This window comes from Dendrobium catenatum, unplaced genomic scaffold (genome assembly GCF_001605985.2).
Source record: "Dendrobium catenatum unplaced genomic scaffold, ASM160598v2 fragScaff_scaffold_71, whole genome shotgun sequence".
In the NCBI taxonomy this organism is placed as follows: domain Eukaryota; kingdom Viridiplantae; phylum Streptophyta; class Magnoliopsida; order Asparagales; family Orchidaceae; genus Dendrobium; species Dendrobium catenatum.
This window is the reverse complement of record NW_021318533.1, coordinates 87,774-101,469: the sequence shown is the minus strand read 5'-3', so window position 1 is coordinate 101,469 and position 13,696 is coordinate 87,774. Positions and strand designations below refer to the sequence as shown.

Below are 13,696 nucleotides of genomic sequence, written 5' to 3'. Positions count from 1 at the left end.
TTTATTCAAAATCATCATAAAAATTCCAATACAAAAGCTAGGGCTTTCATATATAGGCCTCAAGAGATAAAAGACAGACTAAATTGCCCTCTGGGCTACAACACGAACTAATCCCTATCAAGGGTACAATGGTAAAAACTAGAACATAAATAAAAGAAATACATAAAATGCATCACAAATAAAGACTCCTAATCATAGTCGTCGATCTTCGATGCCTTCTCTGATAGACGCCTCAAAATCTCCCGATAATGTCCTCAAGGTAACAAGGCGTGCAGATTAAAAAAAGGTTTTATATGGGCTCAAACAATCACCAAGAACGCTTGGTTCGAAAGATTCTCAAAATTCATGCTTCTTAATGGGTATAAACAAAGTTAAGGAGATCATACACTATTCTTTAAGCACTCAGACTCAGGAGAAGTTACCATACTACTGGTCTATGTGGATGATATTATCTTAACTGGGAATAATGAAAAAAAGAAAGAAAGTCCAATTGTGATGCAAAGCAATTTTATATCAAAGAACTAGGTAGACTAAAATACTTCCTCGGAATTGAAGTAGCCCACTCGAGCAAATGAATCTTTATTTCATAACAGAAATACATTAAAGATCTTTAAAAGAAACTGATAAATTAGCTTGTAAACCAGCACCAACACTAGTATAATCAAATCTTAAACGGGGGGAAGCAAAAGAAGATCTAGATGTAGATAAAGGGTCTTACCAGAGACTTGTAGGGAAATTGATCTACCTCTCCCACACTAGATCAGATATAGCATTTGTCGTAAGCATGGTCAGTCAGTTTATGCAAAATTTAATGCAGGCTCATATGCAAGCGGTAGACAGGATACTGCACTACCTTAAAGGAAACCAAGGGAAATGAATTCTCTTTAGAAGAGATCGCGAAAAAACCCCAGAAGCATACACTGATGTTGATTATGTGGGATCACCGGTAGATAGAAGATCTACCTCTGGATACTGCACATTTCTTGGAAGGAACCTAGTTACATGGAGAAGTAAAAAATAGAATGTGGTAGCAAGATCCAGTGCATTAGCAGAATATAGAGCTATGGCCTTAGAAATATGTGAGATAATATGGATCAAGATGATTATAGAAGACTTAAGGATCAAGTGGGATGATCCCATGAAGTACACTGCAACAACAAATCGGCAATCAGCATAGCCCACAATCTAGTCCAGAATGACAGGACCAAGCACATAGAAGTAGATCAACATTTTATTAAAGAGAAATTAGACAATGGTCTAATGTTTATCAACCATGTACCATCAAAAGATCAACTCGCAGATTACCTCAGTTCCTCACCAAAGGACTGGACAGCTTTGCCTTTCTCAAAATGATTGCCAAGCTGGAAATGACAGATCTATACTCCCTAGCTTGAGGGGGAGTGTTAAATCCCAGCCTCACATTCTCATGCTAATCCCACGGCTATGAGGGATCCGTGGGAAGCCTGCCTCAATCACGTTAAACACCTTCCATAGATGGGCAACTGATTTAGGAAGAGTTATATTTCATTATTATGTAGTTATTTATTTCCTTATTAAACATCATGTATAGATCTATAAATAGGGATTATAGTGTATAATAAAATTCAAGCTTTCTTCTCAAACCTCTGATTTCTAACATATACAAATATGATCATAGCCCAGATATTGCCTTATGTCTCCAACTCCTTGAGTTGTATATTATATGGTGCACTTTATAGGGCATAAACTTAGCTAAGGTGACTTAAAATTATCCCATTGGGCAAACATTCACCTTAGTTTTATAAGCTTTCCTTAGAAGGCGCAACTTATAGTTGTTAACAATAATTCTTTGGTCGAGTTTTGTCATCTATCCTTGCTGACTAAGTAGATCAAAGTTGAAGACAACTCGGGATGATGGAACAATATAATCTTGATCGTGTTCATTATCATTACTCTCATCATTCACTTTAAGTTAAATGTGATAATTTTTTCTATACTAAAATCAAATTGCTGCAACTATACAATAAGTGCTTAGTGTTTGACGACTAGTCTTAATCGAAAGTGCTCTCTCATGATCGTGAAAGATAATTAGTAATTATCATAGGGGATTACACCTATGAGAAATGTGGAATCAAATCTTAAAGACTTCGCAAAATGAGGACAAAATATTTTAGTAGTGTTTGACCTTACAATATAATCCACCTTTTGAAAATTTAACCTAGAATCCAAACTCTTGTTAAGGATAAGTCATGAATTTTTTGAGCCCATGATGTGCCTATGCAAAGGACTTCACACGGCCACATAAAGAACTAAATGATCACATAAAATTCTTTATGTGGGCCCATTAACCTCCCTTAAAAAAGAGTTGAATCATTGTGTTTTTTTAATTCACTTATTTGTTGCGCATCATAATTTCAGTTGAAGGAGCCCTAAGTGGCGGCTTAAATAGTTGGGGATGGATTTAAACGATTTTTAGAATTCTCTGAATATTAGAAATTGTTTGATTATTAGGAGTTGATGAAGCGCTTTAGAAAATTTTTTAGACATCTAGTGATGTAGTTCTTAAAAAAATATTCTTAGATATTTTTGTGTCCTTTTACTTGTGTTCTATAAATAATGCTCATGTGGTGGGTGCATTTGCTTGCTCACAAAACAGAGCCTGCATGATATCAGCTATACATATATTTCTTGGTACGATGGGTTGGCTCCATGCATTATTTTGTTATTATTTTGCTAACAATCAGAGTTTATGTTAAAAACCCATACACATTTCTTGTTATGGCTGGTAATCTCATTTTTAGCTGTGTTTTCCACCACATATACTTAGTCTTTCTTTACATTGGAAGGATGGACAGTAAAAAGTAAGTTGTTCCCTTGTGCACCACACTATGCAAACTTTTCTTGTCATCTGACTCTTTGGCTAGACCCTTCTTCATGGGAAACTTGGAAGTGCTAGTAAAATTTTTTGGATCTTAATGATATTATATATATATTTTTTACAAGAATTTTTGGAAATATCAAGTCTTTATACCCACCTTTTTTGGTTCGAGTTCATTGATTTATTTTGGTGCAATGCAACACCTGTTCTCCTCTTTCTTCACATTGTTAAGGTAGTAGGTCATGATTTTGTCATGCTTTTCACTGTAGATGTCTTTTTTTTTACATGGTGGGATGATTTGGATTACTTTTTGCAGACCCGCTTGCGAGGATAATGTGGAATATCTACCAAAATTTTGGATAAATCCTCGAACAGAAATGGAATGAATTAAATTTGAACACTAAGCATATTATCAAGTAAAAATGAGGCTCAAAGTACTGAAAAACAAAATGAACACTTTAAAACATGGAATTTAAATAAACAGATCATCACCAACTACAAATATTATTTTGATAGAGTCGAGTTGTATGAGAGGTCGAGCAAGTCCCTTTCCTCACAAAATGTAAAAAATTAACAAAAGTGTTTTGGTGCCTAAAATATTGATAGATTATTCCAGGTGCACCAAAATTTTCTAAACTTGAATTTTCCCCATTTATCATTGGCCTTAGTGACTTCGATTGATGGGCAACCTACATATCAAACCAATTTAGCTCAGTTTATATCTAATAGAGCAACAGATGGAGAAGGCCATCGACAGATAAGAGGATATCTAATCCTATTATTCGAAGAAATTGAAGACCTCAAAACCAAATGCAGTGCATTGACATGGACATTGCATCTCGGAAGCTCATAACCCGACTTTGGCTTCTTCAATTTGATACTTGATGGTGCTTTTGTGTAAGGTTTCCAGACTATTGTGAAGATTTGCGTCCACCTTTGGGCTTCTCTACGGTCAGATTCATAAGTTCAATCTTTAGGTTTGCTTTCTATAGGGTTCTAAGTCCTTTCTTTTGGCCTCTCCATTATTTGGAGTTGTAAGTCTCATCCTTGGTGCTGATCCCGCAAAAGTCAAATAAATCATATTCAAATGGCTTGGAAAATCTTTTGAAAATTTAAACAATTTCTAAAGTCCCATGGCGCTCTTCCTAAAACTCTAACAAAGCAGAAGGAAACTCCAACGAGCGTGTGAGCCTTTTAAAGCCCACTAGTATAGTTCTATTTTACTAGTCTTCATAGATTAATCTTGTTTTAAGTTTTGCATGAATCCCACGAGTACTACATAGCAACAGCTAATCCATTATCCTGAACTCGATATTTTGAGGCTTTGTTTGAGACAGCTTTCTTAAAGCTTCTTAAAATAGCTTTCTAGTACAAAATTTTTAATTTTTTGTATTAAAAAGCTGCTTTAAGAAGCAGTAAGAAAGTCTTCTCAAATGAAGCCTGAATCATAACGCTTTTATTAGGCATTTACAGTATGATTTTTGGGACACCACCAGCTCCTAGTCATAGATGCACAATTGATCATTTAAATGCTATAGGTAGGCTGAATCATACTAGTTGAAGCACTTATTTGTCATAAAAGTCTTTAGTTTCTCTTACTTTTTGTGGGGTTTGAGAGCCAAACAAGCAAAATCCTCGAATTATATTTTGTTATTATTATTTTCTTACTGAATCAAACGTTTACATCTTTGCTTTGATAGAAATTTCTACTGTTTTTAAGCACGTCTGTCATGCAGGTTTTTGGCCGGTTTACAGTCATAAAATGCCCAACGGCAAGCTAGAAGAGCCAAGCTCGTATGCTTTGTGGTTGAATATTCCATTCAAATTATTGTGCTTTTGTTATGTTGTATGTAATGCTAGAAAGCTAAAACATAAAATTTCAGCATGTTGTACTTCATTATGCATGCACTTGAAGAGAGATTACTTTCTATTTTTTATTTTAGTGCAACTAAATTGTATTTTATTCCATCTTGAATCATAATTTTGTTGACTTTGGATGCAATAGTTGGCCATTATAAATTTCAAATGAGTTTGATGGTTTTACCCTGTATTTTCTGGGGCATTTCTTGTTTATTTGAATATTGTCTGGTATAGTTACTTCTCTTGACTTATTTTAAGAAATAATTGTTTTTCTCTTATCAATTTGCAACTAGTGATCAAATGCAACATGATAGATACCAAATTTGTGATGTTTTATTGATGATGGCCCATTATATATAATTATTTTTAGAAATATCTTATTCCCTGAGTGTAAAGCTTTTTCATAGTTAAAATCCCCGGATTACAAACGAATTTAAGGGTTTGTTTGGGACATCAATAGTTTTTTTTTTTTTAAGTGGGTTATGAAATTACTGTGAGGAAAACAACTTAGCTATTTAGATTATAAAAAACAGTGTTCTATCATAAATTTTTTTGAAAAGCAGTGAGAAAACAATAAAAAAGTTGTTTGAATTTGGTTCAATCAAGGTGGTTATATTTGTATTGTTTTCCCCTAATATCTTTTGAAATCGAGTAATTTAATTGTTTTAATGTGTGTAAAGATTAGATTATACTTGTAGAGAGAGATGTGGAGAGGTAATGAGAATTAGATGAAAAAGCTTGTGGAGAGATATTAGATTATACTATTCACATAGAGAGTTGGGGTGTGATAGAGAATATTATTAGACAATTTGATGTTAATGAGCTTCATGTAAATGCATAGACTCACCCCTTCAAAAGCAGTTCTTTGAATGTTATTAATTGCTATTTTTCAAGGCCATCATTCATCACTATCACTAAGAATAGTTTATGATAATGAGAGTTAGAGCAACTATGTTGAGTTCAACATAAAAGGGTTGGTTGGCTATGTATGTCACGCACATCTTTTAATTGATGGCTGTTGACATATGGCCGACATAATTTATGAATTTTTTAGGGTTAAAAAAGAAAAATAAGAAGAGTTCAACATTGGGGATTAAAATACTATACTTGGCATAGTTGAATGTGCAATACTAGGTTGGAGTTTGAAGAATATCCAATTGAGGGGTAATTCAATAGGATGAGCAAAATGAGTGAGCTCTTAGATAACTACTTAGGTGGAAACAAAAACATCAAGAACTTAGATATTGATAGGTTTTTTTTTGGAGTGCATTGAGAGGGATGATATCTAAAAGCTTATGATATATTTCTTTGTGTATTGTGGCATCTCAATCATGACAAATATGAGGCTTTTTTATTTAGTGATGAAGATGAGAAAGTTTTGTTTAAGGTACCTATGGGTAAAATGTCGTGAAAGAAGACATTGAGAGTGCTAAAAAGGGAAATGATATATTATGAGACCAGAAGAATTCCCCAATCTAGTACATTATAATTGGATTTTACATATCAATATAATATTGGGTTTAGTAAGCAATTTTAGAAATGGGGGAAGAGATGTACTAAGTTGATTGGAACGAGAATATGAAAAATGTTGAGTTAAAAACAATAAGATGCTTACAGGCAAAATTTTTTTGCCTTTCTTGATGGATAATGCTATAAGTATTTGTCACTATCTAAAATTAAATAATATATTTTTGCTTATGTAGTTGATCATTAACTCTTAATTCAAAATAATGATATTATAGTTCAAAATTAACTTTCGGATATATTTTTTTCAAAAATAAACAAACTTACGTGATTTTTTAGGACATTTAAGTTAGTTAAGATAAACTCACACATACCCGTAGATGAGGAAGTCTAAGACCTCTTGGTTGATAGAGGAAGCTCTCAACAAGCATATCAAAGTGAGATACGTAACTTAAAAAAATTTGACAAAAGCAAAAAAAATAAAAATAAAAAAAGGCCAGTTGTAAATTCTTATTTTTATATGAGAATTTAAAAAGTGAATGTAAAATTATATAATTTTTGTAATACCTAAATTTTTTTTATGTATGTAATTGCATCAAAAATAAATAAAGAGCAGTCTTTTGTAAAAAAAAAAAATTCTTAGGATTTATAATTCAAATGGATTTTCTTTCATTTAAATATATATGTTTGAAATCAACGAACTGTAAAATTTAAAAAAAGATAGGTCTAATGAAAATATTTATCCTTATTATTATATATTTCATTAAAAAAATATTCTGTTTATGACATTGCGTGTAACAGTGCCTAATAGAACTGATCTGAGAAAGGTAAGAATCCATCAGCATGTAGTGACGTGGCATCATCGATAGTCCCCCTTTGGTTTAAAGTCAACGAAAAAGCCCATCTAAATATGCGCGCCGGCCCAATAAAGCACATTGCTCTTCTCCTTTCCCCTCATGCAATAATTATTTATTTATTTATTTACTAGTTAATGCTCCTTTTATTAAAAAAATATTATTATTATTATTATTATTATTATTTAGAAGAATATGATAGTCTTACTCAATATATTAATTCGAAAATATTTTATAATATGAATATCCATCTAATATATAATTAACCTAAATAATGGCAACTTTTTTTTTTTTGAATTTTTACTTATGTTTAAAATAATTATTACCTCAAAATATATTTTTTTTTTTATTGTTTTATTTTTTTATCACAAAATAAGATGCAGAGCTTATAACCTTTTAGGGTACATCACATATTACCAAATGTGTCATCATTATCAAAATTAACTCATCTCAATTTTGACCCCCTCCATCAAATTTCATATTTACTTCACTCATTCATATTGTTTAGCATTTATTATTTTTTTTTTCTTAAATAATTGATAATTTTATCCCATATTAGGAATTATAAAAAGATCCATCGTAATAAAATTTTGTTTAAAATAAATTCAAAATATTTAGTTTATTTTAAGATGGTTGCCATATCTTAAGAATGAATCAAATTTATATATATTATACTATAAATTAAATAATTTTGATAATGGAGATTCATCATAATTATTTTCTTCAAGAAATCAATGAAATGTAACAAAATGATTGACTCGATGAGAAAAATCTGGTGGCTCTTTGATTTGAGCAAAAGAAATCAATTGACTCAACCGAATCGAAGAATCTTAAGAGGTTAGGCTAGGACAAGATATGAACCATAAAAACTACTAATAACAAAAGAAGTGATAATCAAACAAAGTAATTAAGAAACTATTTGATATTATCCCCTCTCTCTTCATCCTAGAAAATAAAAATAAAAATATAATAGGCGAGGCTTTATCTTCTTCTTATCTTTAGCCCTTGTTCTGGGCAAGTAGACCTGCCCTGAGGCTTTCATGGCAGCCAAATATTTACGGCTCGCAGTCCTTTCTACACGTTACCATTATTGCTCACCTCTTATTAATAAATGTTAAGGGCTTATAAAGCCAATAAAATAATGGCGCATTAGGCCATACAATCCGCTGATGCTTCCCCATTTTTAGATGGCAGCACACACCCTTTTTGACAGTAATAAGCACCTAATCACGCAACACATGTTCAGCTTTGAAATTCGTGCCACAAATACGCACTATATATATAGTCAAAATTAATTTATAAATGAATAATTAAGGTTGATAAACTGATTTAAATTCTCATTATTCAATATTTAACATTTTGTGTAAGGATAGTTATTTCATTACAGAGTTATGTTCTTATGTTATTTATATAATACTTATAACTTATTATTTGTATTAATATATGTTTTAAATAACTTGATGACTGTGTTTGGACAAATTTTTTATTATTTTTTAAGATGATTTTCTGGTAAAAAAAATATTGAACTACTAAAAAAATTTATATTAAAATGATGCTTTAAAAAGAAGAAAGAAATATGTTCTAAATAAAGTCTAAAGCTTTATTTCGAACAGCTTTCTTGATGCTTTCTAAATTAGCTTTTTAATAAAAAAATTTCTAATTTAAAAACTTTTTTTTACTAAAAAGCTGTTTTAGAAAATAATAAAGAAATTACCTCACACGAAACCTAAGTCTAAAACTTTTGTCTAATGAAAATCAAACAAATTAAAAAATTTAATTTCAATCCAATTTGTCAGATCTCAACTCAATGAGGATTGAGATATATATATAAAATTTGGAAGAAAAAAGACAATAAACTTAAGCTTTAATTGAGGCGGCTTTCTGATTGATTTTTATACTAAAAATAATAATTTTAAGAAACAATAAAAAAGCAATTTCAAAGCCTTAGTCTTGCTAAGTATTCTAATAGTTAATGAATATATATATTTGCTTCTATATTTTAATTGACTTATTTTCCCTATTTTTATTTTTATTTATTTATTATGACAAATATAAGAATCGCAATGTTCTCTATCATGATGTGGGATGTTGCAAATCCATTCAAATTTACATTATTGAGGAATTTATATACTTAACGAAAAATTATTACATACTTTTATTTTTAAAATTTAAAATTTTATATTTATTTATATAAAACAACAAATTTAAAATTATATTAAAATATTATTAATATTACTTCATCTAAAATGAAAAAAAATCTGTATACTAATAATTTTATAAAATAGTAAAAAAATTATCACAATTAAAACCTAAATCAAATATAAACCAAATTCCTTGGTCAAAATTAAGGCTTAAATCGAGGGCAAACTAAGCACAAATTGAATTGTCTAGAACCTCTTTAAGCCACGTGCGATATTTTGTGCGGGACACATAGAACCAAATCCCCCCTCCCCCCTACTAGCACGTGAGGCGCACATGGCGAACCTGTGGTCTGACTTGGGTTCCTTTAATAGACGGCAGAGATCGTACAACGTATTGACTTTGATTAAAGCTTCAGAATTCTAGCGTCGACACGTCACCACTCTACGTACAACTTAGCGACTATTAATAACTTTGATTATCGAAAACAGCGCCACCTAATTACAATTAGATGATATTTTTAATCTTTAATTAAACCATTAGCGTCTTAATAATCAAAGCTAACAAAAAAGTCGCAGTGAGTATTGTACTTTTATCCATAGAGAAAACTATATACTTTCGAGTCGCATACAAAACTTGTAATGCTTAACAACTACGTAGAAGCTTCCATTTTTGTTGATCGACGTCTCAGTTCATGACACGTGTACTTCTATTCCTAAGATTTCAGAAGTAGGCGAAGCGGGCGGGCTTCTGGCGCTCCATGCACGACGCTGATCGGGCCAGGCCCGGCGGGCCTGGCACCATAGGCGGCTGGCACGAGCGAAGGAGCGCGAAATTGAGCCCTTTGAAGAATTTATGTGTCTTGACGTCGGCGGCTCCGCGTCGGGAACCGAGTCGCGCCGAGGGATCCTTCTTCAGAAGGCCGGCGATGAGGTCGCGAGCGGCGGTTGCGGCGGCAGCGCCAGCAGCTTCCGGCTGCGGGAAGGCCAGCGGTTGCTTTAGAATATTCCGAAGGGTGGCCTCGTTGGTGGGCCCCGCAAATGGAGTCCGCCCGTAGAGCATCTCGTAGAGGAAAACACCGTAGGCCCACCAATCGACGGCACTGCCGTGGGCCCCGCCGGCTGCCACCTCAGGAGCCACGTACTCATGTGTCCCGACAAAGGAGTTTGACCGCGCTTCCACCGGTTCCGCCACGAACCTCCGCTCCGGCTGTGCCGCTCGTCTACCGGCCTTCCTCGACCGGAAAAGCCGGTTTGGAAGGCACGAGGGCTTCACGGCTGCTGCGGTCGTGGCGGGATTTGCTTCGATGAACTCGACGACGGGGGCGGAGAATGACTCGAGGGAAAGATCGAAGTCGGATAGCATAATGTGACCGTCAGATCGAATGAGGATGTTCTCAGGCTTGAGATCTCTGTAGACGATTCCGAGCATGTGGAGGTATTCGAGGGCGAGGAGAACCTCCGCCGCGTAGAACCTGAAGAGACGAACATTTTTAACTTAAATTATTTATTGGTTAGGTAGATACGCCAAAAAGGAGACTTTTTTAATTATATTTTTTCCCCTGCAAGAGGGATTGGAAGAGAAGAGAAACCTGGCAGAGAGGAGGGTGAATCGGCGGCCAGGTTGGCGATGACGAAGTGAATGGAGATCCCCGCCACTGCAATACTCCATTACTACACACGAGAAGTGTGGGGAGGCGTCGAAATCAGTGTAAAGAGTGGGGAGAAAAGGATGGTCTAGAACCCTCAAGATCCGCCTCTCTGTATCAGCTCTTCCAAGCTTCTTCTTCTTTTCAAGAGCCTGCTTGTCGACGATCTTAATGGCGTACATCGACGGGTGGAGTTCGTCGCCGTGGTCATCACGGAGGCGGCAGAGATATACATTGCCAATGTCGCCAGAACCGATACGGCGGAGGAGCTTAAAATCCTTGGGACCAAGGCGGCCAGCACCGCGCGATCGTATGGCCGCCCAGGCAGCGTCGGAGGAGCGATGGGGCTTCGAAGAGCAATCCGGTGCCTGTGGCGCAGCAGCCGTGTCGAACGAAAGCCGCGAGAAGCTGCTGCAACGCTCGCAGCTTCCACTACTCATCGAGCTCTGGCTCGAGTTAACCATCTCGGAGCCGATTTCCCCGTCGGAATCAGGCGATGACGCGATCATCTTAAACAGTGAAGCTCTCTGTTATAGAGGCAGAAGCGAAGCAGAGGAGTTAGACAGAAGAAGAAAGGAGGGATTTTGGGTTTCTTTTCTACCTACAAAAAGGGAATGGAAAGGAGGGCGGTGAACTTGGAATTGGAAATGAACTCCTATTCGCTGATGGAGCTTTCGAATCAAACTTATGAGACGAATGAGTGCGCCGAAAGAACGGGAAGGAGAGCGAAGAAGAAGAAGATTCGTTTGAAACTTTTAGAAAATTTGCTACACCAATTCATGAATCCGACAGAGAGAACAAAGAAGAAAGAGGAAAGGAAGCGCAAGTGCTTCGAATTTCTAGGGACATTTAAAAGAACAATGGTTTTGAAGGAGAACTCGCGCAATGAATAGCCTGCCAGTGACGTTGAGGCTGCTCCACGCTTCCTTTCACGCTCGTTCGCTGGCTCTCTCTCTCTCACTGCGAGCTCTGCTGAGAATAATTGCATATTTATGCCAACGGCCAGACAGAACCAAAACATATTTTTTTAAAAGAAATATGAATTGCGATTTTTTCGTTGGATGCTTAATTTCTTATTTAATGAGAGCAGTAATGCTCCTCGGACTGGGTGCTATGTAACTTAAATATCATTGATATATATAAGCAATATAATTTTAATCCATCAATAACATTTATAAATCGTTATATAAATGATTTTTTTAAAAAAATACTTAAAAATTACCCTAAACGGTTTTAAAAATACTTAACATTATATAAAACATCAAAGAGAATGAGCAATATTGTTCTTTCATTCAATTGTCATTATATCAAAATCTAATTATATGGAGATTTGTGTTTCTCTTCTTCTATCTCTTTTCATTTTGAGCATATGAGAAATTAGCCTTATTGGTTGAATTCCAAGAGAAATTATTACATCCGGTCAAAAACCGAACGGTCTGAATGTATAATGAGTAATAACGAGTCCAAAATACTGAGTTTTAGATGACGTGGAGCGTGGTTATTGGTCTCTGAAAGCATTCGGACACCGGATATAATAATTGCTCGAATTCCAAACACTTAGCCTCGTGTCACAAGAACATCCTCTCTGTAACTTGGTGATTAGCATGATCGACCTATTAGCCACGTTGCTGTCCATCTCGATTATCAGCCTCTTCGCCATTGCCATGGCCTCTTTGTCCTTGTTGTAAGCCTCTCTATCCCTCCTCAATAATAAACAACTAAAAAACTTGTGAAGACAAATATTTGTAAAAATGATTATACATGTACATATCTACTTAATATTATGTGAAAGAAAATTCAGATGATTAATTAGAACTAATTTTATGATATATTTATTCAAAGTTAATTGGGCCCACCCAACTCTCATACCTATAGTCAACAGAGAGATGCTAGCTGCTCACCACGTTTTTTCAACCTACCACAACTCACATGACACATACTTGATTTCAAAATATTCTATTTTGCTTTAAAATATTTCGAAGTAATTTATAGAAACATGGACGAAGATTTGTGTTTACTTTGATGCATTTGGGAAGAATTTTTTTAATAAAAAGTTATATATAAGCTCTTAGGTTTTGTTTGAAATAACTTTCGTACAGGGGCGGACCTACGATGCCGTGAGGGTGGGCAATTGACCACCCTCGAATTTTTTTAAAATTAATGGTAGTTTAGACATTTTCTTCCCAGCTGCCCTATTTTGCCCTATTTCGCCCAAAAAAAAAAAAAAAAAAAAAAAAAAAAAAAAAAAAACGGACCAACTTGAGCCGCCAGCCCCAATAGCGGAGTTCTTCGGCTTTTGGCAATCGTGGAGAAGAAGCCATAAAACTTGACCGCCTCGGCAAACGGACCAACTTGAGCATTGACTTTACCAGTTGCTACCGCTACAGTGGAAAGAGCATTTTCTTCACCGGTGAATATAACAAGCTGTCTCTCGTCTCCCAAACAGTTATGCATTGTCTGTCAGAACTATCAACATAATGCTCATCTAATGAAGAGTTATCAAATCAAATTTGATTTTTTTGGTCAGCATAGTTGAGAAGTTGGATTAATTATTCTGTGTGGACGTTGAAGCCGTCCGTAGATCAATCAGAATGCTCCACATCACCCCTTCCCTTCTACCACGGCTCAGTACCATTGATGAGACGCATGGAGTTCGGATGCTCTCGGATTTAATTTTTGAAGTCTCCAACTAGTTTTTGCCTCGAGATTCGTGCCTGATCAAGCTAATTTTGTGATGATGTATCAATATTCATATGCAAAATTTGCCCACCCTGAAATAAAAGGCTGGATCCGCCCCTGCTTTCGTATTACTTTTTAAAATAGTTTTTTATTACAAAATTTTTTGAATTAGAAATTTTTGTATAAGAAAGTTTT

At 34.8% G+C, this 13,696-nt stretch overlaps 2 protein-coding genes across 3 annotated transcripts in view; one reads left to right on the top strand and one right to left on the bottom strand.

The window, feature by feature from the left end:
- The window catches only part of LOC110097293, a 50,028-nt gene extending 45,121 nt beyond the window's left edge, over window positions 1-4,907 (top strand). For both annotated transcript variants that reach the window (XM_020823581.2, XM_028695369.1), the window contains exon 8: window positions 4,594-4,907. The gene's annotated coding sequence lies outside the window, so the exon portion shown is untranslated. The remainder of the gene's footprint in view (window positions 1-4,593) is intronic.
- Window positions 4,908-9,757: 4,850 nt separating this feature from the next.
- On the bottom strand, window positions 9,758-11,719 carry LOC110097294 (protein kinase PINOID). Its single transcript, XM_020823583.2, has 2 exons — window positions 10,766-11,719; window positions 9,758-10,648 (listed from the first exon to the last, which is right to left on the bottom strand). Exons 1-2 carry the CDS (start codon window positions 11,329-11,331, stop codon window positions 9,898-9,900), a joined length of 1,317 nt encoding a protein of 438 aa, XP_020679242.1. The 5' UTR covers window positions 11,332-11,719; the 3' UTR covers window positions 9,758-9,897.
- Between the last annotated feature and the right edge of the window lie 1,977 nt (window positions 11,720-13,696).